The following is a 27,925-nucleotide window of genomic DNA, read 5'->3' on the forward strand; positions in this document are numbered from 1 at the left end:
TGCATTTCCACATGTTTGTGTTTAAAATAACTGTGAAAAGTGTATATACAAAAAGAGGTCATTCTAAAGAAAATATCTTCGTCTCTGTCACATACTGCATACTAAATGACAAATTAATAGGGATGTAACGATGCACCACAAGACAGTTAAAAATCGGTGCACATGTGCCATGATTCGAATCGGCTATTCATTTAAGATGAATCGATATTCACTTTAAACAGCAGAGGGCACTGGCTCTATTCACCTCTCCTGGTTGACAGAACTTCACAAAGTTGCCAGGTAGGGGGATTTTCCAGCCAGCTATATTTATGTGAGGATACTTTCTTTATTTGTATTATTCATTTATTTACATAATGTTGGATTTGTTTTAAAATTTAATTTCAGTTTTTTTTTTACTCAATAAGCATTACTTGGCAAAGTTTGTACCTACCTCAGAAATAAGAGGGCATTCATTATTTAGGTAAATAAAAGATAAGCAGTATTTTATTTCATTTTTTAAAGAGAAATAATAAAAGGAAACTTTGTTATAATTTGTCTTTCATTTCATTTTGCTTAAAAAAAATTTGGGGGAAAAAACATATTGTGAACCCAGTATCGTGAATTGTATTGCATCGTGGGTAGAGTGTATCGTTACATCCTACAAATTTATACTGGTAAAATATATAACACATTTCACAGTATACACTATTTAGCTTGGTAGAAATGCACAAAGTTGATGTAGTTTTACCTTGAATGTAGAAAGTTTTTGATGGGCTCACAGAACATGAAGATGGCAGACACAGCTGTGGTTAGGAAGATCTGAATGGACAGGATTGTGTACACTTTGCGTAGGAAATCTGTACAAAGCAAAACATTAAACCCTTAATCCAGATCAATTCACAAACAAGGTAAATACAGAATACTTCACCTTAGAGATGGGACGATCGATCGGCTATGAATCGGTATCGGCCGATTTTTAATCAAAATATGCTATCGGCGATCGGCCGATATCTCCTAAAAGTAGCCGATCCGATCGTGTGATATATAAAGATCATGTTAAGTTAACAGCTCAGTGGATTGATCCAGACGCCAACCATCACATCACCATTCATCAACCATCGTACAGAAACCACAGTGAAAGCTCTTCATGACCTAAAATAACATCATTAACTTTGTGCATCATACATACGATGTAATTTTGCTGATTGTAATATTTACTTTAAAAAGATAATTCAACCCGGTCACATCTGAGTCGATTCTATCAGCACGTTATATAAACTCCTGGTTCACTTTGGTAAATCGTGAGCGGTTCTTACTTGTGATGTAGATGAGAACAGAAAATGTTACAGAGCCAATCAGAGGCAAAAGTTTATTAATTACCAAATTCGTTAGTTCAGGATCATCTGCTGAACTTTTAGCTCCTTAGACGGAACGAGTCTGACGGTCGGTTACAGATCTGTGGTAATAGCAGTTTAATGAAGCTTTTTAATGTAAGAGAGTCACACAGAATGTTCTGTAGTAGCTGGTGTTTATTTAAAAGCACGACATTTAATTAATAACAGTAAACACGGAGAGATAACTGAGAAGAGAAACTTACGCTTGGCGAAAAATGAATCGACTCATGAATCAATGAATCACTTATAGCGATACTGTGAACAAAGCGTATCTTCTAAGGGCACACACACACACACACACACACACACACCACACACACACACACACACACACACACAAACACAAACACAAACACACGCGCGCGCGCTGCTCCGGTTTATCTTCACTGTGAGGCTCTTTTTAAGTTTATTTATTTTATTTACTGCTAAAACCCCCCAACCCCCCCTCCCCCCGATCGCAATCGGCTATCGGCCGATGTCCCTGAAAGGAGATCGCAGATCGGAATCGGTGCCAAAAACCCTGATCAGCACATCTCTACTTCACCTGGTTAACTTTTTGACTGTAATGTTTGTTCTGACTCAATTTCAGGTAGATTTTTATTACTGACAGACAGAGACAGAAAAAACATGTGTTGGAAGATTAGCTGTTTAAGGTTAAGAGATTTTTGACATGAGATGCTGTTCACATAGGCACATTAGTTTAATAGGGATGTAACGATGCACCACAAGACAGTTAAAAATCGATTCACATGTGTAACGATTCAAATCAGTTTACACGTATAATGAATCAATATTCACTTTAAACAGCAGAGGGCACTGGCACTATTCACCTCGCCAGGTTGACATCACTACAGGGTTGCCAGGTTCGAAATTTTCAAGCCAAATTTATTTGTGAGGATACTTTATTTGTATTATAAATTTTTTTTTATTTAATGTGGGATTGTTTTAAAATTTCATTTCATTTCAGTTTTTTTTTTTTTTTTTTTACACAAAAAGGGAACGTGCAGCATTGTTTTGCATAGTTTGTACCTACCTCAGAAATAAAAGGGCATTCATTATTTAAATAAATAAAAGATAAGCAAAATACAGTATTTAATTTTTTTTTATTTTTAAGAGAAATAATAAAAGGAAACTTTGTCATAATTTGTCGTCAATTTCATTTTGTTTAAAAAAATTTTTGGGAGAAAATCGAATTGTGGACCCAGTATCGTGAATCGCATTGTGGGTACAGTGTATCGTTACATCCCTACCATTTCTTGTGTGTAAAATATTCTCGCTACCAAACCCTGTTGTTCGTTTGTTTGTTTATTAGGATTTTAACGTCATGTTTTACACTTTGGTTACATTCAGGACAGGAACGGTAGTTACTCATTACACAAGATTCATCAGTTCACACGGTTATATCAAACACAGTCTTGGATGATTTCCCGCCTCCAATTCACCTCACTTGCATGTCTTTGGACTGTGGGAGGAAACCGGAGTTCCCGGAGGAAACCCACGCAGACACGGGGAGAACATGCAAACTCCACACAGAAAGGACCCGGACCGCCCCACCTGGGGAACCCAGGACCTTCTTGCTGTGAGGCGACAGTGCTACCCACTTAGCCACCCCCAAACCATGTTGTATGTAGCATAATGTGTAATGACAACACAAGCCAAGATGACAGCAATAACATACATTTTAACCATATTAATGTTCACTTAAACTTTTGTGGTGTTGGTGCTTTTCTACCTTCGTCACTTAATGTAACAAGTAATGAAATAAAGGTTAAAATCCATTTTCTGCCACACTCTTTGTAATATGTTCTTTTTCTCTTGAAATACTTTATTTGTTTTGTAAATGAAAGTTGTTTGGAAGTGTGGTTCCTCTTTCTGACAGTGATTTGTTGAAAAACCACATAAAAGCCACATATGGAAAACACACTGTCCGACCTTCCCTTCCCTAAACATGGCCAGTTGTACTTGTATGGACGCCCAGCCTGGTCGTTAACTCGGCTGAGATTCAAACTTGTGAATTTGAATACACTGCAGTGGTGTGCTAGCGCATTGTACTGCTGCGCCACCCGAGTGCCCGTCGAGCTGGGAGATGATTGGGGCTGCTCTATTGGTGGAAGAGACGGCAATCCTATTTTTCCTAAGGATCATGTGAAGCTGGCCGATGTTGGATGTTTGTGAGCTAATGTGGATGGATGTCATTCAAATACTAACGCCAACTTCAACTCCATGAATGTTAAGTGGACTGCAGTGACAGCAGAGCACTTGTACATGGTTGAATCAGCTAGAAATAAACATAATATATACAAATTCTTTGGGGTCATGTCTGTAATCAAAGCACAGCCATGATGTTAGTTACAATAACACACTCTCTTTCGAGTTCTATTGCTCAAATACCAAACTGTTGTTCAGAGAATGTTACCGGTTATTAAAGTTCATTAAAATTCATGTCAAAAAGCTGAGGGATGATTTGAATGGAAAATGGAGCTACAGATCTCATCCTCACATGTGGTACAGACAGATCAGAAGCAGTGCTGAATTGCATGACTCAACCTTACCCACCCTTAGTGCACACATCTTATGTGACCGCTTTTCAATAAATTGTGTACATTGTTTACAGGTCCCCACCCAATGGAGGAGCGTATTTCAGTTGTAACTATAAAAAGGAACATTTTTATCATTAAAAAGTAAGTCTCTGAACGATTACATATTAAAATCACTTAAATCAGTTCAATCATAAACTGTGAAGTTGTTTTGCATCAGCATGGAGTCAGACTGCATATTAACTGCATGTGGATTTATGTTTACTGTTATTTGTTCACACAGAGACTCTGTGAATGCAAAAGGCACTTCGTATCACGTACACTACGTACACATCCACATTTTATTGTAGCAGTATTTTTGGAATATTGGAATATGACGGCGGCACGGTGGCTAAGTGGGTAGCACTGTCGCCTCACAGCAAGAAGGTCCTGGGTTCGATCCCCAGGTGGGGCGGTCCGTGTCCTTTCTGTGCAGAGTTTGCTTGTTCTCCCCGTGGCTGCGTGGGTTTCCTCTGGGAGCTCCGGTTTCCTCCCACAGTCCAAAAACATGCAGTCAGGTTCATTGGAGACACTGAATTGCCCTATAGGTGAATGGGTGTGTGTATGAGTGTGTGTATGTGTGTCTGCCTTGCGATGGACTGGCGCCCCGTCCAGGGTGTTACTGTGTGCCTTGCGCCCATTGAAAAGCTGGGACGGGCTCCAGCACCTGACGGTTGCAGCACCAGACGGTTGCAGCGTCACACACATGATGTGTCAATGAAACGCTTGATTGGCTTTCTAACGAGTTAGTGTTTTACTTCACAACCAGGAAAAGTTTGGAGGTTTTTAATTATAAGCACATTTACAAAATAACGGATTCTATTCCTAATGGGACACACGGTTATAAATATAATAGCATCTGGAACAACATAAGCTAAGGTAAGCAGTATTATGGACATTTTGCTGTGTTTTGGATTTTGGCCGCTGTGCTGTAAGTTGCAATGAAAACAAAACGTCAGTTTAAGCTTTTAACTGGTACCTAGAAAAGTAAAACGGCAAAATACAGCTGCTAATCTGTTGTTGTTTTTATCTGAACTTACATATTATTTTATTATTTCTACGCTACATTTCCAATATGTTTTGTGTATATTATATCGTGATCATTAAACAGAGGAGCATGTTTAGTGACAGGCTGCTGTCACAGAGCTGCTCCACAGACAGGCTTAGAAGGTCCTTCGTACCCAGAGCCATTAGGCTGTACAACTTCACCAGGCAGGGACAGCTGGCTGTAGCTAAAGACTGAGGGTCCTAATGTAGCCATGTGTGTATGTACTTGTATGCACATAAATGTGCATATATATGTGTATGTATCTGCATGTGTATATACAGGGGTTGGACAATGAAACTGAAACACCTGGTTTTAGACCACAATAATTTATTAGTATGGTGTAGGGCCTCCTTTTGCGGCCAATACAGCGTCAATTCGTCTTGGAAATGGCATATACAAGTCCTGCACAGTGGTCAGAGGGATTTTAAGCCATTCTTCTTGCAGGATAGTTGCCAGGTCACTACGTGATGCTGGTGGAGGAAAACGTTTCCTGACTCGCTTCTCCAAAACACCCCAAAGTGGCTCAATAATATTTAGATCTGGTGACTGTGCAGGCCATGGGAGATGTTCAACTTCACTTTCATGTTCATCAAACCAATCTTTCACCAGTCTTGCTGTGTGTATTGGTGCATTGTCATCCTGATACACGGCACCGCCTTCAGGACACAATGTTTGAACCATTGGATGCACATGGTCCTCCAGAATGGTTCGGTAGTCCTTGGCAGTGACGCGCCCATCTAGCACAAGTATTGGGCCAAGGGAATGCCATGATATGGCAGCCCAAACCATCACTGATCCACCCCCATGCTTCACTCTGGGCATGCAACAGTCTGGGTGGTACGCTTCTTTGGGGCTTCTCCACACCGTAACTCTCCCGGATGTGGGGAAAACAGTAAAGGTGGACTCATCAGAGAACAATACATGTTTCACATTGTCCACAGCCCAAGATTTGTGCTCCTTGCACCATTGAAACCGACGTTTGGCATTGGCACGAGTGACCAAAGGTTTGGCTATAGCAGCCCAGCCGTGTATATTGACCCTGTGGAGCTCCCGACGGACAGTTCTGGTGGAAACAGGAGAGTCGAGGTGCACATTTAATTCTGCCGTGATTTGGGCAGCCGTGGTTTTATGTTTTTTGGATACAATCCGGGTTAGCACCCGAACATCCCTTTCAGACAGCTTCCTCTTGCGTCCACAGTTAATCCTGTTGGATGTGATTTGTCCTTCTTGGTGGTATGCTGACATTACCCTGGATACCGTGGCTCTTGATACATCACAAAGACTTGCTGTCTTGGTCACAGATGCGCCAGCAAGACGTGCACCAACAATTTTTGAACTCTGGTATGTCACCCATAATGTTGTGTGCATTGCAATATTTTGAGCAAAACTGTGCTCTTACCCTGCTAATTGAACCTTCACACTCTGCTCTTACTGGTGCAATGTGCAATTAATGAAGATTGGCCACCAGACTGGTCCAATTTAGCCATGAAACCTCCCACACTAAAATGACAGGTGTTTCAGTTTCATTGTCCAACCCCTGTATATACAGTGTATCACAAAAGTGAGTACACCCCTCACATTTCTGCAAATATTTCATTATATCTTTTCATGGGACAACACTATAGACATGAAACTTGGATATAACTTAGAGTAGTCAGTGTACAGCTTGTATAGCAGTGTAGATTTACTGTCTTCTGAAAATAACTCAACACACAGCCATTAATGTCTAAATGTCTGGCAACATAAGTGAGTACACCCCACAGTGAACATGTCCAAATTGTGCCCAAATGTGTCGTTGTCCCTCCCTGGTGTCATGTGTCAAGGTCCCAGGTGTAAATGGGGAGCAGGGCTGTTAAATTTGGTGTTTTGGGTACAATTCTCTCATACTGGCCACTGGATATTCAACATGGCACCTCATGGCAAAGAACTCTCTGAGGATGTGAGAAATAGATTTGTTGCTCTCCACAAAGATGGCCTGGGCTATAAGAAGATTGCTAACACCCTGAAACTGAGCTACAGCATGGTGGCCAAGGTCATACAGCGGTTTTCCAGGACAGGTTCCACTCGGAACAGGCTTCGCCAGGGTCGACCAAAGAAGTTGAGTCCACGTGTTCGGCGTCATATCCAGAGGTTGGCTTTAAAAAATAGACACATGAGTGCTGCCAGCATTGCTGCAGAGGTTGAAGACGTGGGAGGTCAGCCTGTCAGTGCTCAGACCATACACCGCACACTGCATCAACTCGGTCTGCATGGTCGTCATCCCAGAAGGAAGCTGACGCACAAGAAAGCCCGCAAACAGTTTGCTGAAGACAAGCAGTCCAAGAACATGGATTACTGGAATGCCCTGTGGTCTGACGAGACCAAGATAAACTTGTTTGGCTCAGATGGTGTCCAGCATGTGTGGCGGCGCCCTGGTGAGAAGTACCAAGACAACTGTATCTTGCCTACAGTCAAGCATGGTGGTGGTAGCATCATGGTCTTGGGCTGCATGAGTGTTGCTGGCACTGGGGAGCTGCAGTTCATTGAGGGAAACATGAATTCCAACATGTACTGTGACATTCTGAAACAGAGCATGATCCCCTCCCTTTGAAAACTGGGCCTCATGGCAGTTTTCCAACAGGATAACGACCCCAAACACAACCTCCAAGATGACAACTGCCTTGCTGAGGAAGCTGAAGGTAAAGGTGATGGACTAAACCCAATTGAGCACCTGTGGCGCATCCTCAAGTGGAAGGTGGAGGAGTTCAAGGTGTCTAACATCCACCAGCTCCGTGATGTCATCATGGAGGAGTGGAAGAGGATTCCAGTAGCAACCTGTGCAGCTCTGGTGAATTCCATGCCCAGGAGGGTTAAGGCAGTGCTGGATAATAATGGTGGTCACACAAAATATTGACACTTTGGGCACAATTTGGACATGTTCACTGTGGGGTGTACTCACTTATGTTGCCAGCCATTTAGACATTAATGGCTGTGTGTTGAGTTATTTTCAGAAGACAGTAAATCTACACTGCTATACAAGTTGTACACTGACTACTCTAAGTTATATCGAAGTTTTATTTCTATAGTGTTGTCCCATGAAAAGATATAATAAAATATTTGCAGAAATGTGAGGGGTGTACTCACTTTTGTGATACACTGTATATATATATATATATATATATATATATATATATATATATATATATATATATATATATATATATATATATATATATATATATATATATATGGCTATATTGGCCTCATTGTGCAATACTGTCACGTCACTATTATTTAATTACTATTCAATCTTTACACTGAAACTATACCTCATGCATAGTCATTACAGTTACCCTGCCTGCCTGCCTTCCTGCCTGCCTGCCTTCCTGCCTTCCTTCCTTCCTTCCTTCCTATCTATCTATCTATCTATCTATCTATCTAGACTCGTGACTCGGACTCCAGCCTAAAGACTCGTGACTTGACTCGTGACTTCACTCGGACTCTAGCCTAAACACTCGTGATTCGACTCGGACTCGTATATAGAACTCTGCTTACCTCATCATCCTATAATAACAACAATAATGTCGTCAGGAGTCTGCATCTGTATTCCTGGATGAGAATGTTTAGTACGATTATTGCTTATTGTGTTGCGCACATTTAATTTAATTATCGGGTGTTTTATTAATTAATTAAAGTGCATTTTGGAAGTAAACGCTGATTTACAGTGATATCTGTATAACACTGCAAATGAAATCAAGCTCTGTGTTAATTAAAGGCTCAACTGCACGGAACACTGTGACATCACAAGGCTCTGCTTGAAACATTAGGCCACAGCTGGTGCACATGTAAATATGTTTCTAATGCAGGGTAAATCAGACCCATTCGACCTACCTGGACATTTCAGGTCACTGTTCGTGTTTTATACATTATTTAGACTTTATTCAAACATGTTTAGATCAGCTATTAACAATGCCAGATAAGCAACGTCAGCTAACAGGTTGCGTTTGCTATCTCTATAATACCACTATTATTATAATTGTTATTATTATTTACTCACCCATACGGATGTGCACACTCGCCGTGGCCACATTGGTGCCATAATTAAAATCATCTTCAATAGAAGAGCGAGGATATTTCTCCTGATTCATGATGGACAACTGACTGAGCTAGCAGTGTATGTTCGCGTGTATAATTCAGAGCTTCCTGATTCTGAGACGCAGTTTTCCTTTTGGTTTTATTGAGAATGAAGCAGAATATTACCGCCACCTGCAGGCTCACATGCGCTATTACAGTCGTGAAAGTATTAAGACAGAGTATGGTTTTCACAAAATTTGCTGCTTTAGTGTTTTTAGATCTTTCTATGGTATACTGAAGTACAATTATACGCCTTTTTAGGCTGTTATTGACAAATGCAGTGGTACCTGGGAGTGGCGTTAAGTTTAAAAGACATTGAGTTTCAAGGTATTTTTTCCTATAAGGATGTATGGGAAACCTGTTAATGTGTTCCATGGTCCTGTGTAACTACATATATTTTAGGCTTATGTAAAATTATGGGGTTGTTTTTGATACATATACACTGAAAATAACACAAATATAATATACAGCATTTAAAATACAATAAAACCTGCATTGTACCTTTACTTCTTTATTGTTTCCTTATGCTTCTAAACCGTGGAGATGCTTGTTTGTTTATTAGGATTTTAATGTCATGTTTTACACTTTGGACACATTCATGACAGGAACAGCAGTCACTCATACACAAGGTTCATCACTTCTCAAGGTTATATCAAACACAGTCATGGACAATTTTGAATCTCCAATTTACCTCACTTGCATGTCTTTGGGCTGTGGGAGGAAACTGGAGCACCGGAGGAAACCCACGCAGACACGGGGAGAACATGCAAACTCCACACAGAAAGGACCCGGACTGCCCCACCTGAGGATCGAACCCAGGACCTTCTTGCTGTGAGGTGACAGTGCTACCCACTTAGCCACCGTGCCGCCCAAAAGACATTGAGTTTCAAGGTATTTTTTCCCATAAGGATGTATGGGAAACCTGTTAATGCGTTTTATGGTCCCGTGTAACTACATATATTTTAGGCTTATGTAAAATTATGGGGATGTTTTTGATACTTATACACCGAAAATAACACAAATATAATATAAAGCAGTTAAAAATGCAGTAAAACCTGCACTTTAGTTTTACTTTTTTATTGTTTCCTTATGCTTCTTAATCGTGGAGATGCTTGATCTTAAATACTGTACTGTATTCCTTAACAAGCTCAGTAAGGGCACATTCACATGGGAAGTGGCAAAACCACTTTTGCGCTGGCTGTGCCGTTATTTCCTATAGAGTGTGATGGTGCACAAAGCTTAACGTGACTTATTGTACTAAAATGAGCAATGAATTTCATTAGTGGAGCAGTAGTAATTAAGAGAGGTTTAGTGTTTCTATGTCGTTCTTTTAATACATTAAGTCACATGAAGCTTTTTTTACACTCTAAAAAGCTGATTCTTACAATTTCTCAAAACCCCGAGCTATAACACAAGTTTAAAACTAAAACAGTGAGGAAAGTCCAGCTAATCATAGATACATGCAGATGCTTTCAAAATGAATCTGACAGTTATTCCACACAAATGCAGATTCTGCATTTGCACTTTGATGACATTTTACTGCTCCGCTCAAGCCAAGCGTTGAGAAAAGCGGCGGTCATACACACATCGAGTTTGAGATAAACGTAGAGTTTAGGGGTACAAATTTCTCTGCAAAGGGTGTCGAGTTTCAAAGATTTCGAGCTTAGGGGACATCAAGTTATAAGGTACCACTGTACATTAAGTTTATGCAAAGACTTACAGTGTTGACTCTTGCAATTCCTCCTGGCATGCTGGATATCAGCTTCTGGGCCAAATCCTGACTGATGGCAACCCATTTTCACCTAATCAGTGCTTGGAGTTTATCACAATTTCTGTCTCTTTGTTTCTTTACCCACTTTTTGAAGACAGGTTCTCAGTGGGATTAAGATCTGGAAGCTTCCTGACCATGGACCCAAAATTTTAATGTTTTGTTCACCAAGCTACTTAGCTACCGCTTTTGCCTTGTGACATGGTGCTCCATCATGCTGGAAAAAGCATTTTTTATCACCAAAATGCTCCTGGATTGTTGGGAGAAGTTGCTTCTGGAGGATGTTTTGATACCATTCAATCATTCACTGTTCTTAGGGAACATTGTGAGGAACCCCATACAGGACTCATGTTTGCGCTCACCTTTTCCTCTCCGTAACAATCATGTTTTCCAGATGTCCCAAACAGTTTGAAGGTGGCTTTATCAGAGAAAATAACTTTACCGCAATCCTTTGCAGTCTAATCCCTATACTTCCTGCCAAATGTCAGTCTGTCCTTGATGTTTTTCTTGGAGAGAAGTGGCCTCTTTGCTGTCCTTCTTAATAACAGGCAATCTTCCAAAAGCCTTCATCTCACTGTGCGTGCAGCTATTCCTGAGCAACCTCTGCACTGGTGGTGACCCGATTGCATAGCTGAATCCAGAGGACAACCAGAATCATTTTATTCTTTCACTTATTCATTTATTCCATTATTGAATCACTAACATCATCTTGGTCAGGGTAAAGATGAGCCCCGAGACACCTGAAAAACACAAGGCCAATACAATTACTGCTTTATTTACTAATTAAGGCTATATTGACACCAGAGTTGGATATTCGGTAGGGCAGTATAGACAACTGCCTGGTGCATCAGACTACTAGGGGTGCCTCTGCCAGTTTAATAACAGGAAGGATGAGTGGGCTGCTAACATATTTAGACACGGTAGAGTCTATGAAGCTTTAAAACTGAGAGGCGTTTAAAATAGGCAATTGGTCTAGCATCCAATTCTGCCATTCCAATAACTTTTGCCTGAAACTGTAGTAGTGTTCACAGAGTTCCATACAAAGAGTCATGAAAACATTCCATCATAAGATTCCTACACTGCTTCTTTAATATTTATTAATGTTTTATTAATAGTATTAATTTACTTAATTAACTACATATTATAATTAGAAAATGTAATAAATATAAGTAGCTTAAGGTGTAAATCAGAGCCCTATAAATATAAAAACAGCTACATGAATATATAATGCATAAATGGTTTAAGGTGGCACAGTGGATAGCGCAGTCACTTCACAGCAAAAAGGTTCTGTGTTTGATTCCCAGGTACAGCTGTCCAGGTCATTTTTGTGTGGAGTTTGCATATTCTCCCTCTATTTGCATAGGTTTCCTCCAAGAGCTTTGGTTTCCGCCCACAAGTCAAAAGACATACAGTCAGGTTAACTGGAGCTACTAAAATTGACCTAGGTGTAAATGTGTGTGTGTGTGATTGTGAGTGTGATGAAGTGGCGACCTGTCCAGGGTGTTTCCTACCTTTTGCCCATTGACTCAGACCCACTACAACCCTAAAAAGGATTAAGTGATGGTAAAAGAAATATACAGAATTAATAATTGAATGATTAAACAAATGATTCATTAAAACTGGTGGTACACTAGCACTAGGTAAACTGGCAGAGAGGGTGCTGCACAGAATGATTGGTCTTGGGAAGCCCCAGTCACTGTTGCTAAGCTTTTTCACATGCTTTTCCTGTCTGTGTGGGATTTCTTTGGGTACTTTAAGTTCCTCCCACATCTCTAAATTAAGCAGAAGGTAAAATGGTTACTTTAAATAGCCACTGGTGTGAGTAAGTGAATGAATGTATGAAAGTGTAATGATAGTGTGTTGCTCTAAGATTTGTGACTGTCCAGGAGGGTTTCCTGCTTTGTGCCTATTGTTTTCTGGTTAAAGGATGAAATGGTTTTTGATAAAGAAATATTTATATTAATACATATAACCCCATAAAAAACGATCTTTGTACATTAGTACATAGGCTGCATGGAAATACAGTGGTACCTTGTAACTCAATGTCCCAAAATCTTTGAAACTCAGTGCCGTTCGTTGAGAAATTTGTACCCTTAAACTCAATGTGTTAACCTTTTTTTATATATATTTTAAAAAATGATTTATTTAATTTCAAATTAACTGTGAACAGCAGCTTTGTTCAGCGCTCTGCTTGAGCGGTGCAGTAAAACGTCATCAAAGTGCGCATATAGGACGAATCTGCATTTGTGTGAAACAACTGTCAAATCCACTCTGAAAGCTCCACATGTATCTGTGTTTAGCTGGATTTTTCATCTGTTTCACTTTTAAACTTGTGTTACAGCTCGGGGTTCTGAGAAATTGTAAGAATCAGCTTTCTTTGAAAGTGAGTCTAAAACATTTACATTTTCGGCATTTAGCAGATGCTCTTATCCAAAGCGACTTACATTACAGTTACAGTATATTGTCTAAGCAATTGAAGGTTAAGGGCCTTGCTCAAGGACCCTTAAGATGCAACCTGGCAGTACTGAGGCTTGAACCAGCAACCTTTGGATTACTAGTCCAGTACCTTAACCACTAGGCTTCAACTGCCCTACAGAAATAATATAACGTTAATAATAAAACGCTTATCGTTTTTAAAAAAAAAAAAAAAAAAAAAAAAAAAAAAAAAAAAAAAAAAAAAAGCTTAATGTGGTTTAATGTACAGTATTAAAATGATGACACAGGAACACTAAACTTCTCTTAATTATTACTGCTCATAAGTTCTCCACTAATTAAATTCCTTGCTCGTTTTAGTACAATAAGTCACGTTAAGCTTTGTGCAACAGTTATTTATTTTTAACTATTTTCAATTGTATTTCAGTGTTTTTATATTATATTTGTGTTATTTTTAATGTATAAGTGTCAAGAACAACTTCATTATTTTACATTAGCCTAAAATATATGCAGTTCCACAGGAACAGGACCTGGAACGCCTTAACAGGTTTCCTATACATCCTTATGGGTAAAAATACCTTGAAACTCAACGCCACTCTCAGAACCAATTGACATTGAGTTTCAAGGTACCACTGTACAAAAAAACAAACAAACACATCACTAAGATTTTTTCACTCTGTATATCTTTTATTGGTTCTCTTTTTGTTGGCCATATAAAGGTTTACAGCTGTAGGAATCCCCAAAGTTATACATAGACGATAAATATCATGCTAACAAAGTATTAAATTTGTACAAAAATACTTTACAGCTCATAATACCTGTCCATTAGAAATAAAAATACAATATTTTAGGGACCAAACAGTGAAATTGAGTTGTTAGTTTATCATACACTAAAAATGGATACCCACTATTTTAACTGGCAGTGCTTAAATCCACCTAAATAATTCCACTAAAGGAATGTTAACATGAGAAACCGCTTCAACAAAAATCATTTGCATGTCATTACACTATCTGCAGTAACACAACGGTGAAACTGAGGTCATGAAAAAAGCCATGGGCTGCAGGCCACTACGCTTACAGTGAAAACTTGATCTCAGTAGGCATAATTCAATACGAGATGTCTACAGTGTGTCAACAAACACTGAGAACATCTCAGATCCAGTGCATGAGATTGGGGAATGAACCCGTACCTGAAGGAACAGTAAAAAAAAACAAAAAAAACACCAGTCTCTTACAGTCCGAACATAAAGTCTCGGGACAGAAACCTCGGACGGACGTCGCCCAGATGAGGCTATGATCAGTAGTTAGATTGGACCGCTATGTGCCATTTTAAATAGTGAGTAGTCAAAGTGGGTGAGCACGGCGACAGGGTAACATAAATCACAATTACACACACGTGCACACACACACGCAGGTGAAGGCTTGTGTAGTCAGGTTGCCTACAAACGTGTCATTTTGTCTTTTTTAAAGTTTGTTTTTATCTTCAGAACAAAGTACAGCTTTTTAATGTAATGTACATTTCCTGACAAACCCATTCGCACATGGATTAACACTCAAGTGCCATTGTCTTTTCTTTTGCTTTACAAAAAATGTGTACATCCTTAGAAAAAACCCAAAAACATTAAACATACAAAACCATACCAGTACCACATACAGTAGATTAGCATAAGTTAATAATCACTTAAACAAAGAGGACTACAGACTAGAAGTTGTTTCCGGACTCTCGCGTCTCTTAACTTCATGCCCAACATTACAAAAAAATCCAGTGGTTAATTAAATGTTTTCCATAATTAAAACTCGACTCCCTTAGTCCCTTTGACCCATAGCCAAGTGTATTTTTTCTCTTAGGAATTTTCAGCATGTTCATCCTAAGTTCTGCTCCATCTGTAGCTACTGTATGTGTGATTTGCCCTAAAAGCCACAGACGTCTAGTGAAAATTAACCTCTTTGATGAATGTTAACAAACAAAGTCGACCAATAGCAGAAGTGTTGCTGTATTAAGCTCTAAAGGCGTCGTTCTTTGCATTGCAACACATTTAAAACCAAGAACAACAGCACACAAGCTGGGAGACTATTTAATACCACTGTGAACCATTCCGTCCAAATGTAGCGACTGCTCACAGTCAGAAGTCAGGCTGGATTAGATTGTGTAAATGTTTGTGCTTTTTTAATTTTATTAATGCTGACTCAGGTCATTTAGGTAGAATCCTAACAGGCTTCCAACATCCAGTGCTCTGAATTAGTTGTAAAAAGTTCAATTGCTTTTATGTACCTAAAACCCAGAATTAATTCTCAACCTTATAAGTTAGCCATGGATAAATTCAAGCTGAATTAAAATAAATCACTACTTCCAAAGACAATCCTTGTTCCCAGGCTAAACATGTGCACTTTGGAAGCAAGTGTGGAGTTTATGGTATGACAGAATATTAGAATTGGCTGTTTATTAACAATGCATAATATTTTTTTCCAATCTTCATTTTTGAGGAAAGGCCAGAGGTACTTGGACCAGTGGCATCACTGTGTTTGTACTATGCAGGGAGAGAAATTGAATATCTACACTCACTGTCCATTTTATCAGCTCCACTTACCATATAGAAGCACTTTAAAGTTCTACAATTACTGACTGTAGTCCATCTGTTTCTCTGCATGCTTTGTTAGCCCCCTTTCATGCTGTCCTTCAATGGTCAGGACCACTACAGAGCAACATCCAGCCAACAGTGCCCCGTGGGCAGCATCCTGTGACCACTGATAAAGGTCTAGAAGATGACCAACTCAAACAGCAGCAATAGATGAGCGATCGTCTCTGACTTTACATCTACAAGGTGGACCAACTAGGTAGGAGTGTCTAATAGAGTGGACAGTGAGCAGACACGGTATTTAAAAAAGTCCAACAGCGCTGCTGTGTCTGATCCACTCATACCAGCACAACACACACTAACACACCACCACCATGTCAGTGTCACTGCAGTGCTGAGAATGATCCACCACCCAAATAATACCTGCTCTGTGGTGGTTCTGTGGGGGTCCTGACCATTGAAGAACAGGGTGAAAACAAGCTAAAAAGATATGTAGAGAAATAGATGGACTACAGTCAGTAATTATAAAGCTACAAAGTGCTTCTATATGATAAGTGGAGCTGATAAAATGGACAGTGAGTGTAGAAACAAGGAGGTGGTTTTAATGTTATGGCTGATCAGTGTATAAGGAGTTGTATGATTTTTTGCTCATTATTGATTCTGAGGGGGGAAAATGTTGCTTCTTAAATGTCTGCTTTTTCTAAAAGTATTTTTTTATGAATTTATAACCTCTATATGAAGCCTGACTCATAGTGAATTAGTCTATCAGGGGGACCTAGGGTAATTCCATCTGTAATAGTTGCTATTCTGTTATTTTATATCCATTTAAATATGCCAGGTCTGCATTTTTTCTCTCCTTCCTTGAGAATATCTACTGTTTGCTTTATTTTAAAGGGGAAAGCTTTTTGACTGCTGCTACTGGCTGTATTTTGTCACTAACCACATACATTTAACTATTAGTAGTATTGCTAGAACGTAAAACGATATATGATTTAAGACAGTTTTTAATAGATGACAGATGATTTGAGCACAGTGAAACCCAAAGCCTGAGTTATTTCTATTGGCTGTTCCTGTATTTAAAAGTTGCCACAGTGGATCTGGTCCGCATACCATAATTGGCCAACTTTTACCCCGAATGCTCTTACTGACGCAATCCGTGCTTGTGACCAGCACTGAGAGCACATTAACAAATGCACCTCCTCATGGCGAGGCTGTTTCAGCCATCCTACCTCAGACAAAGCTAATCATGTCCCTGCAGACGCCCAACTGGCTGACAGCACCGCTAAGATTCGAGCCCCAGATCTCCAGATCTCAGCCTTAGTGGACTGGCAGACTTTACTGCTGCTTCACACCCACAGCCTGAGTAATGGGGTGAATATAATAACTATTGTCATTTACATTTTCAGCTTTTAGCAGACGCCTTTATCCAAAGCGGCTTACATTACAGTTACAGTATACAGTCTGTTTTTGAGGGTTAAGGGCCTTGCTCAAGGGCTCAACAGCAGCAACCTGGCAGTGGTGGGGCTTGAACCAGCAACCCTCTGATCACTGGTCCAGTACCTTAACCACTAGGCTACAGCTATTTTCCCTTCTGCAGTTCTCATAAAGAAGAGCAGGTTAAGAAACTTGCTCATCCAGTGGTCACTTCATTACTGCGAGGAATAGCAGGAGACAAGACACTGAGTGCTTTTGGTTTAGCTTTTGCGTCACTGGGAGTCAAACCTGATTTGGATAAAATCTCTGTGTTATGAATATCTGCTTCACACTGGAAATGAATTGCCATATGTTACTCACTAGTGTGAATTCAGGATTACAGATGTTCCCCTGATAAACTAACGTTGACTAATAGTACTATAAGTAAGTGTTGAGAAAACAAGTGTGCCATTCATCCTACAGGAAAATATGTTATATTTTGTATCTGTGTTAATCACACATACACTACAGATGTTTTCGATAAAGATCAGGTACAACAATGCTTGAGAATTCCCTTTCCTGTGACAGGAGAATATTCATATATTTGGTTCTTTGCTATTGTGCTAGCAGGACTTAGCAGGACAGAATAGGACAAAACATCTGGAGTCAAACCAAACCGGACCTGCTGCCTACATCAACCACATAATCACAAATCATTGAAATCAACAGACCTTAATGAGCAACTGGCTTGCTGTATCATCATGTAGGCTGCACAGATTGTTCATTTATAAATCACTTGTCATTATTAATGAAAATAGAATTCAGTCCGGTTTGAAGATAAGGTGCTTTAGCGCTACCCACTTTAAATATCTTAGGTCAATTCAATTGAATATGACGTCATGTTCAAACAGATCAGCATTTACACCAAGAGACAAATGATGCTCTTTGTTTTATGTACGTATTTTCTGTCTTTAAATACACGTAATCAAGATTTTTTTCTGTACAGTAGCACTTCTACCATTAGAAAACAGTTTTTTTTTTTTAAAAATCTCATGCATTAGACTACCCAACCCACTCAGGCTGACTAGTTTTTGATTGGAAAATGTTTAGAAAATGGCTATTGGGTTCGCCGGTTCAGTAAGCTGAGCTTGTGCTGAACTGTTTCCTGCTGTGTGAGGCATCACTTGGCATGACTCGTGAGCAATTACAAAATTACGGGGAAGTCACTATACACACAGTTTGGTTTGATACTACAAATGAAAGTAACTAGAGACGAGGTGAACGGCGGAGGTTTAAACAAAGAGGGTTTTTTCTTCAGAGAATGCAGGGTTTCTCTGGCCAAGACTCACATAAAGTCCTGTTTACACACACACACACACACACACACACACACTCACACACTCACACACACAACAGAGAGGCCAGTCCATCATGTGTAAACGTTGTTTCCCTTTGCTTCATTTTTTTCTTTAAAAATGTTTTTATTGGCAATAAAAATGAACGATGGCACTGGTTCCGTTTTTTTTCTTTTTTTCCCCCAATTTTTTTCAGTTTCAATACTCCAAAAGGTCAGTACGTCCACCTTCCTTATTCCAAATGTCATTTTCACAGGAGTGGGTGCTGACAGGACCTTTTCAGTGTGTGTGGCTCATGCTGTGACTCAGGGAAGAAACTGGGTGTGCTATAGGAACATAAAAGCTCCGGCTCACTCCAGCAGGGGGAGCTGTAGGGGTGAATTCACTTAGCACCATGAGGAGGAATCGAGCCTGTGCTGGATAGGAGGGGTTGGGTTCTGCTATAAGGTCTTGTTAGGGTCTCTGTCCTCTGACCCCGCCAACCTGGAGTTCTGTTGGGCCGCTTCCTGTGCTAGAGACTCAGAGAGGTCAGTCCAGCCCACTGGTTCCTCGTTGGGAAGCTGGTTTAGTTCTGATGGCTGAGCCGATACGGGATTTCGGCTGATCACCAAGTCCAGCTTGTTCCCAGACTCGGCGATGAGAGGAACCACCAAGCAGCAGTCAAAGTCTCTGGTTCGGACATGGTTTATCTGTGACAGAAACAACTTATCAACCACTTAATGTACTCAAAAACAATTACTAATGCATGATAACTGTAAATCGTTTAGTATGCTAAACCTAACCTTATATTACAACTACCACTGTAATGCTATTCTTTTTTTTTTATTATTATTATTATTTTTGATCATTTTTACCCCTTTTTTCTCCCACTTCAGCGCATCCAATTTCGTCCCATCAATCATCCTCTCACTAATGCTGGTCCCCGCTCCTGATTGGGGCTGACAAGGCTGCTCCACGCCTCCTCCGACACGTGCACAGCAATCGACCGTCTTTATCACCTACACTTGACGAGTGCAGCGCTCCTTCCCATCTCCATGCAGGCGCCCCAGCCAGCAGAGGGCGTTATTGCATCAGTTTGAGAGAGAGTCCCCCTCCGTCCCTAAGTCCTGCCCCCTATCTGAACAACAGGCCAATCGTTGTTCATATAGCTGCCCAGCCTCGACCGGTAACGCAGAGCTGGATTCGATACAATGTACTTCGAGATCCAGCTCTGGTTGCAGCGTGTGTTTTTAACGCTGCACCACCTGAGCGGCCTGTAATGCTATTCTATTACCTTAAGCATACTGTACTATTGAAAAATGTCTAGGGTTAATTAATCTTATAGAATACCTTTATTTGTCATATATACATATACAGGTGTACAGTACAACGAAATTCTTTCTTTGCTTATCGCAGCTTGTTTTTGGAAGCAGGGATAAGGGCCTTGCTCCACGGCCCAACAGTGGCTGCTTGACAGAGCTGGGATTTGAACTCTTAACCCTTCAGTTGATAGCCCAAAGCTCTACCCACTAGGCTTCCACTGTCCCAATAAATCTTGTACCAATTTCAATAAATAAATGAAATAATAAAAACAAAATGCAGTGACTGTAAATTGTCTTTGATCTGTATTTAAAAGAAGGCTCCATCAATCTGCCAGCAGAGGCTGTAATTGTAGCATTTATGAGGAAACCCTGTTCAATCAGTGTCCCGCCCCTTACAGACACACGGCCAATTGTGTGTCTGTGTAAGCACCCAGACAAAAAGCAGAGCTGAGATTCGAACTCAAAAGTAAAATCTTAGAACTACTTAATTGCTTAATACTATTTAATATTTAATTGCTGCACCACTTAAGCACAATTCTGTAAAATGTCTCATAATAATGTTTTGTATTTAAACAAGAAACCAACACCTAGAATATGTCAAGAGATGAGAGCCTCAACAGATAGCTGGGAAATAGCAATGACTAAATTAGAAGAATTTAGATTGTTGAAGAGCTCCAGTAAACTGTAGAATGATGAATTACCTGTAACAGCCTGTCGAAGGGCTTGAGACCTGCAACCTCAGCTGGTCCACCTGGGCGGATGTTGTTGACATAGACTCCCTTCTCCACAAGCCCATCAGACACACTGAAGCCAAAGTCATCCAGGTCTGATTCTTTGACAAGACTCACCTGTAATCAACGGAAGTAGGTTAAAAAATTTATAGATACAGGTTTTCCATTTACACAGAAAAAAGTGTTCAAGTTGCCATAGTCAGGCAAGCAAATTTAACACCTATTAGAAAAGATTATATTCCTGCTTGGCAAAGTCAGCTTAGATGTAAAGATCATAAAGGATGTGACCTATTTCAAGAGCACAATTATGTCCAATGACAACATGCAGTTTAAAGGAACATAACTAACTGGCTTCATCATCCTTCCTGGCTTAAATATGTCAAAAGATGAGAGCCTCAGCAAACACCCGGGAAATAGCAATGATTAAATTAGAAGAAGGTAGTTTTAAAAAAGAGACATCAATAGAAATAAGGCAAATGGTACAGGATACTTTACACATCTACTATAAATCAACGATTTAGTCCATTGTCCAACTAATTACAATAATACATGCATGAACAGTACTAACATTTTAGCAAGAATCACTTTACATTTCAGGCATTGAGCAGACGATTTTATCCAAAGTGACTTACAGTACTGTAACAGTATATTGTCTAAGCAATTGAGAGTTAAGGGCTTTGGTCAAAGGCCCAACAGTGACAACCTGGCAGTGGTGGGACATGAACCAGCAACTATTCAATTACTAGTCCAGTAACTTACCCGCTAGACTACAACTGCTGACACTTAAATACAAAGACTTCGTCCCAAATCTTGACTATTAGATTTAGTCTTGACTTAATCTTAATCTTGACTTCTTGGCTACTTGTGGTCATCCACAACTTGACAAAAAAGTCTTGACTATACTTACAATTGATTAAGGTGTAATTTAAACGACCAGTTTAATTGCAACATTAACCCAACATTTTCCCAATATCTTACTCAACAACAAATTAATGGCCTAAACCTTTGTCTAGGTTTACTGCTGGGCTTCATTTAGGGTTGCTATGTGTGCAGTATTTGACTGGACACTGTGACTTTAGCATGACGGTCACTGTCCTGTCTAGAACCAGTTTTAAAACAGCAATGTCAGATTATTTTATTATTTTGTTTAAGCATTTTCTCCCCTTTTTCTCCCAACTTTAGTGTATCCAATTCCCAAATTGCATTAGGCTTCCTCTCTACTGATGTTGATTTCCACCCTGATTGAGGAGAGCCGAGACTGATACACTGCAACTTTAGCATGATGGTCACTGTCCTGTCTAAACCCAGTTTTAAAATGGCATCATTGGACTATTTCATTTCATTTTTAGCATTTAGTAGACACTTTTATCCAAAGCGACTCACAATTATGACTGAACACAGTCTGAGCAATTGAGGGTTAGGGATCTTGCTCAGGGGCCCAACAGTGGTGGTAAGGCTTGAACTGGCAACCTTCTGATTACTAGTCCACTATCTTAACCACTGAGCTACCACTGCCCTATAATAAACTCATTGAACATACTGTTCCATTAACATTTGCGACAATTAGAAGACACAAAGTGACTTACACTACTGTGACATATACAATCTAAGCAACTAAGGGTTACGGGCCTTGCTCAAGGGCCCAACAGTGGCAACCTGGCAGCGGTGGGGCTTGAACCAGTGACCTTCTGATTAGTAGTCCAGTGTCTTAACCACTAGGCTACAACTGGACTATATTTTTTATACTACCTTGTGCAGTTCCACAGGATTTGAGGACATGATGTCTGTGATCTCTTGCTTCATCTTTCTCATCGCGAAGGCTTTGCGTCCACCATCGCTGGGAAGTGTGTTGCTACGGTTGGCCTGGTTGTACTGCGTTTTGTTGCTGCCACGCTCCTGGAAACTGGCCTGCCGGCCCAACTGGCATCGCGCAGGTGTCGGGTCATGGTTCAGACTCAGCGTACTTCCAGACATGATGGTGGCCTGTAATGCGGTAGTGAAAAGTACAGGGAGAAAAGCTTAGTAGAGCTTTGCACAGGGCTACTTGCTTACATTGTATAAAATGCAGGAGGTCAACAGTAGAACACTGACACACACAAACATACACTAGTGGGTCACTGCTGCAAAATCCAGCTCTCTTTTCTCAAAACCAATTTTATGGAAAGACACAAAACTGAGACAATGGATTCCATTACTTGTGTGTTTCATGAATGTCATTCATCATTCCTCACTAAACCAATGCAAAAACACACTTGCTAACATGCACGGAAGCTGACAGATGAACGCCTAGTAAAATCTTAAGGAATTAAAGATTTTTACTGTGACAAGCCATGGAAATACTAATTATCAACAGTTTATAATTAAAATGTGTTTCAGTTGTTACTGTAATTAGTAATGATATATAAGGCAAGAAATCGTTTTAGATTAATAAGAGAGCCTGGTTACCAAAGACGATTAAACAAGACTGAACAGGAAAGAGAAAAAAGCCTTGCAGGGGCTCTCCCATCATGCTGAGCATGAGCCCACATGCCCACCATATGTGCATCACTATACAGTTCTGAGTGATTTTCACCCAAACTGTACTGAGTGTTTGTTGTGGATGTCAGTGTAAAACTGAACTCTCCATTCCACCCAGTTGATGCAATGTTTGATTGACAGAGTGAACACAAGTAACAGTCATGCATTTCTACACAACATGTATTATAGTAACATGAGACGACATGAGTGTTTTTTTGTTTGTTTTTGTAATACACTGTTCCAGAATTGTAATATTTCCCACCGCTGCCAACTTAAGGCTTTCTTGACTTTCCCTCTGGGATTAATAAAGTGATCTGTATATTTGGGTCAATGACAAATAAAAAAATCAATATGGGTGTCAAGTTGGTAATCTATATGAGACACATTTTCGTATCCATAATCTCTATATGTTTGTGTGGTTTTTATCATTTAAAAAAGTGGTGCAACCACACACAAGTACAGAGTTATAATATAAAGCTATTTACCACTACTGATAATACAGGACAACAAATCTCAGCAGACAAAAAAGTCTCCATTGACTGGATTAATTAATGGACCTATTCTGAGGCATGTGTAAAACTTACAAAGACTAGAATCATTACATATAGTGTTGTGCATAATGGGCAGGACAAAGAACATCAGAGAATTGCTAAAGGATGTTATGGCATTTGGTATGGCAATCCAAGTAGCCTAATTTGCCAGTCACTTATGACGAATTGTTCGGCAAGTCTATAAACAGTGGTCAACATCTAAATTAGTGATTGCAGATCAGGGGCAGTGCTTAAAGCCAGGTCTCAACATTACATATCGCAATTAGTGGCTACAATGAATGCAAGCAGTTAATAAAGGACTTCTCTAAGAAGTCAACTACATGTCGTATATATTTACAGCAGAGTTGCCAGAAAAGTTGCCCAAGTAAGCACCCTTGGACAATAGAACAAAGCTATAGAGGGTTAAGCATTACTATGATTGAACTGTAGATTATTGGAAAATGTCATCGGATAAATGGTGTTTGGTGTCTACAGCAATGATGCTTGGTGACATGTCCACCAAAAGTCTCATAAAGCATTTACTCTAAGTATTAGAAAAGAAATTAAACATATGACTAATTTTTCGTCCACTGAACTAAACTTTGTAGTGATTTCATTTCATATGATTTATTGCTCAGTTGTTTACGTTTACGCTTTAGAGATATTTTAGTGGGACATAAATACCTATAAAATCATTTGCCAAGCTGTTTTTAGAAGTGTATGTGGCTAAACTTTTTAAAAACTGTGTAGTCTCGATTTAACTGACCTGTATTTACCAGATTTCGGATTTATTGGACAAAATCTGAAAACCAAATGTCCGGTCTGATTGTTGAAAATTCCTGTGAGATGCGTACCAAAAATAGTAGTCCAGTAATTGTCCACTAGCCGGCACACTTCTCATTGTTTACATGAGTGTTAGGATTTATTTTGTCAGGAGGCTCGCTTTGTTCTCGTACATGGTTGAACAGGTGGACCACCCGATTTTGTAATTGTATTGCATTGCAAGTGTGTCCGCATAAAGAATGTATTATAGAATAATAAGCTATCTGTTCTGTATTTAGTAAATCATACAAAATGGAAATGGACCCCAAAAATAAAACAATATGTCATGTCATTGACCCATTACAAGGTTTACACTTGAGTCATTCAAGTCAACGTTCTGTCTACTTTGGGACACTTTGGGTTTCTGCTGTGCACTAAGGCAGTATCATAAACAGTCTTATTTTTAATGTTACAAGCCTAACATGGTCAAAATGACCACATAGGCAAATGTGCTCGACCTCTCAATACTTTAAAATTCTAATTAGTTCTAAAAATCTACCTGTAATTTAGCAAGAATTAATCAATAGACAATACTGAGACAATACTGGTTCATTAATATGAGACCAAAGCAAATGATAATTTCAATATTGCCATCTACCTCACTAGAATAAAAAATTTTGGGAAGTAACTGGTAAGTGTTAATATGTTCACAGCTAAAACACTGATCAGCATTCATCAGTTGTTCATATAACTTGAATGCACCCCAGGACGTTAAACAGATGTCAGTAGTGGTTTTATGTTAAGGACAAACCCCCTCCCGCCCCCACAGCCTTAAGCAAGCATGAGACTCTGAGCCACACAGCACAGGGAGAGCTCCAGGATGCCAGTGCTACAAGCAGAGAGAAAGCCCAATAAAAAGGAAAGGGGTACCAAGAAGGCCAGGTTTCTCTTTGGTTTGTCCTGAAAAGAGAAGGAGCAGTTATACAAAACTAAAGGCAGGGGTGCATGCGTCTGAAGACAAGAGAAGGGTAGGGGAAGGGGTGTGGATGGAAAGACTGGATGGATGTGTTAAAGGATGAAAATGGTCACAGATAGGGTATGAAATGAATTCTGTTTCTACAGGCATATTTCCACCAACATGCAAGAATCTTTCAGAACTCTCCTGAATGAGTACTACAAAGTTCCTGGACAATTTCAGGTCTTGCATTTCCACCACTCTGCAAAATATTGCAAATTCGGGCTGTATTTCACATTATGAAACAATTAATATAAGAAGGTTTGAATTACAGCTGTCATTCTTTACTGTTCTTACTTTATTGCACAAATATCATGCCAACATTAACGTACCTTTTAAAGAAACGAAAATACGATGGATCTTCAAAAAGTTTCCGCACTTTTATATTTTGGTTGGAAACGGTGAGGACGGGATTAGTAGTTATGGGCCGTGTGTGTTTGTTTGTTTGTTTATTGGGATTTTAACGTCATGTTTTACAATCTTTGGTTACATTCATGACAGGAACGGTAGTTACTCATTACACAAGATTCATCAGTTCACAAGGTTATATCGAACACACAGACTATTTAGTGTTTCCAATTCACCTTACTTGCATGTCTTTGGACTGTGGGAGGAAACCGGAGCACCCAGAGTAAACCCACACGGACACGGGAAGAACACAGAAAGGACCCGGACCGGCCCACCTGGGGATCAAACCCAGGACCTTCTTGCTGTGAGGCAACAGTGCTACCCACTGAGCCACTGTGCCACCCAATTGGTCATGTGTGAGAGACTGAGAGAGAGCTTATAGTCTGGATTTAGCGCCATCTGATTTCCACCTCAATGAAGCTTTATAGATTTTCATGTGATGATGATGTGAAAGCAGTGGTGCATCAGTGGCTACACACTCAAGCAAAAACATGTTTTGCTGATGGCATTAAAAAGTTGGTACAAAAAATGCGTCAAAAGGTGATTATATAGAAAAGTAAAGTAATTTGTTTTCTTAAATTGCTCAGGTGGCGCAGCGGTAAAATACGCTAGCACACCAGACCTGGGTTTCCGAATACATCGTATCGAAACTCAGCTCTGCCACCCAGCAGGGGCAGGGCTGGGCGGCTGCATGAACAACAATTGGCTGTTGTTCATAGGGTTATAGGCAAGCCAGATCGTGGGTCCTCATAACTGGTGCAATTACGACCTCTGCTGGCTGACTGATGGCGCCTGCACAGGGCTGGGGGATAATGCTGATCAGGGTGTGGCTCTCCGTGCACAGTGCTGATCAATATATATGAAATCGACTCGTGCGGGTGAAAAATGCAGTCTGTACTGAGCACATGTCGGAGCCGGCATGTGACATCAGAAGTGGAGATCAGCATCGGTAGAGAGGAAGTGTAATGCAATCGGGTAACTGGATACGACTAGATTGGCAGGAAAACTGGGGGAAAAAAGCAAACATACAAATATAGGGGCACTTGAATACCCCTTACTGTTGCATTCGGGTATTATTAGCCATACCCATCACTAACAGGTATACAGTTATGTAAAATAAATAATATGCTCCGAACTTTGTAGCAAGAGTTTGGTCAAGTCCTTTTCTAGTATGACTGGGTAAATGTGCACAAAGCAAGATTCATAAGAACAAGACCTGCAGAGAGCCCTGACCCCACCTGTTGATGATCTTTGAGAAGGATTGTAAAGACGATTGCAAGCCTACATTGGTTAATGACAGGCCAAAACCCTTTCCAGGAGGCTATAACCATGGAGGCTATAAAATGTGGGAGGTAAAACGATTCTGTAATAGGCACTAAAATGATTTCTGGAAATAAAGACTCATTTATTGGAATTGATCCAATGCTTTGTGGTGTGGAACTAATTTGGAATGTTGGTGACAGGAGAGTGCAGCTAATCAGCCAATGCAGATGTGAACACAGCAAGGCAGGCAAAATGTCATGTGGCATGTGGAGTGCATGTTCAAAATCTTCTGTTATTTAAGATTTGTCTATTCCTGGGATTGTGAAACATCAAATCAACTACAAAAATCATTACTGGTTCCACTGGTGGAAATGCACCTTATACTGTATGACCAAGTTCCTGGAAAGGTTCCTGTGGTGGAAACAGACCTGATGAGTATGTGCTGTCATTCTGTTACCTCAAGCTCACGGAGAATCCCAGACTGGCCACAGGTTTCCAGATCCTCCAGTGCCTGAGACCAGAAGTTCTCCTCCTGATCTGGCTCTGTACCATCATGGCCCACAGTGAACCTGCCATAAAAAGCAAAAGACTTTTAAAAAGCAGCTCCCATGGCATTGCAGCAGCAAAAAAATCAGGCAGGCACCACTGGTATGAGCACGGAACACGATCAATGGGGCTGTGCAGGCATTGCGGTGAAGGTGTGGATCAGAGGAGAGAAACACACATGGGACACGCTGCCCGGT

The 27,925-nt window shown here is 40.1% G+C and overlaps 2 protein-coding genes across 4 annotated transcripts in view; both read right to left on the minus strand.

Annotated features, from left to right (window-relative positions):
• The window catches only part of tmbim4 (transmembrane BAX inhibitor motif containing 4), a 43,246-nt gene extending 34,101 nt beyond the window's left edge, over nt 1-9,145 (minus strand). For all 3 annotated transcript variants that reach the window (XR_010012449.1, XR_010012451.1, XM_062995931.1), the window contains exons 1-2: nt 9,034-9,145; nt 728-836 (exon numbers count right to left, since the gene is read on the minus strand). Coding sequence is in view for 1 of the 3 variants with exons in the window: in XM_062995931.1 (XP_062852001.1) it covers nt 728-836; nt 9,034-9,124 (200 nt within the window). In the remaining 2 variants the exon portion in view is untranslated. The remainder of the gene's footprint in view (nt 1-727; nt 837-9,033) is intronic.
• Nucleotides 9,146-18,283: 9,138 nt separating this feature from the next.
• grip1 (glutamate receptor interacting protein 1) overlaps nt 18,284-27,925 on the minus strand; it is a 371,696-nt gene continuing 362,054 nt past the window's right edge. Inside the window, exons 21-24 of the mRNA XM_063006172.1 lie at nt 27,640-27,751; nt 22,437-22,670; nt 20,658-20,804; nt 18,284-19,344 (exon numbers count right to left, since the gene is read on the minus strand). Coding sequence (XP_062862242.1) covers nt 19,096-19,344; nt 20,658-20,804; nt 22,437-22,670; nt 27,640-27,751 — 742 coding nt within the window. The 3' untranslated portion in view covers nt 18,284-19,095. The remainder of the gene's footprint in view (nt 19,345-20,657; nt 20,805-22,436; nt 22,671-27,639; nt 27,752-27,925) is intronic.

The sequence above is a fragment of the Trichomycterus rosablanca genome, chromosome 1, assembly GCF_030014385.1.
Source record: "Trichomycterus rosablanca isolate fTriRos1 chromosome 1, fTriRos1.hap1, whole genome shotgun sequence".
Lineage (NCBI taxonomy): Eukaryota > Metazoa > Chordata > Actinopteri > Siluriformes > Trichomycteridae > Trichomycterus > Trichomycterus rosablanca.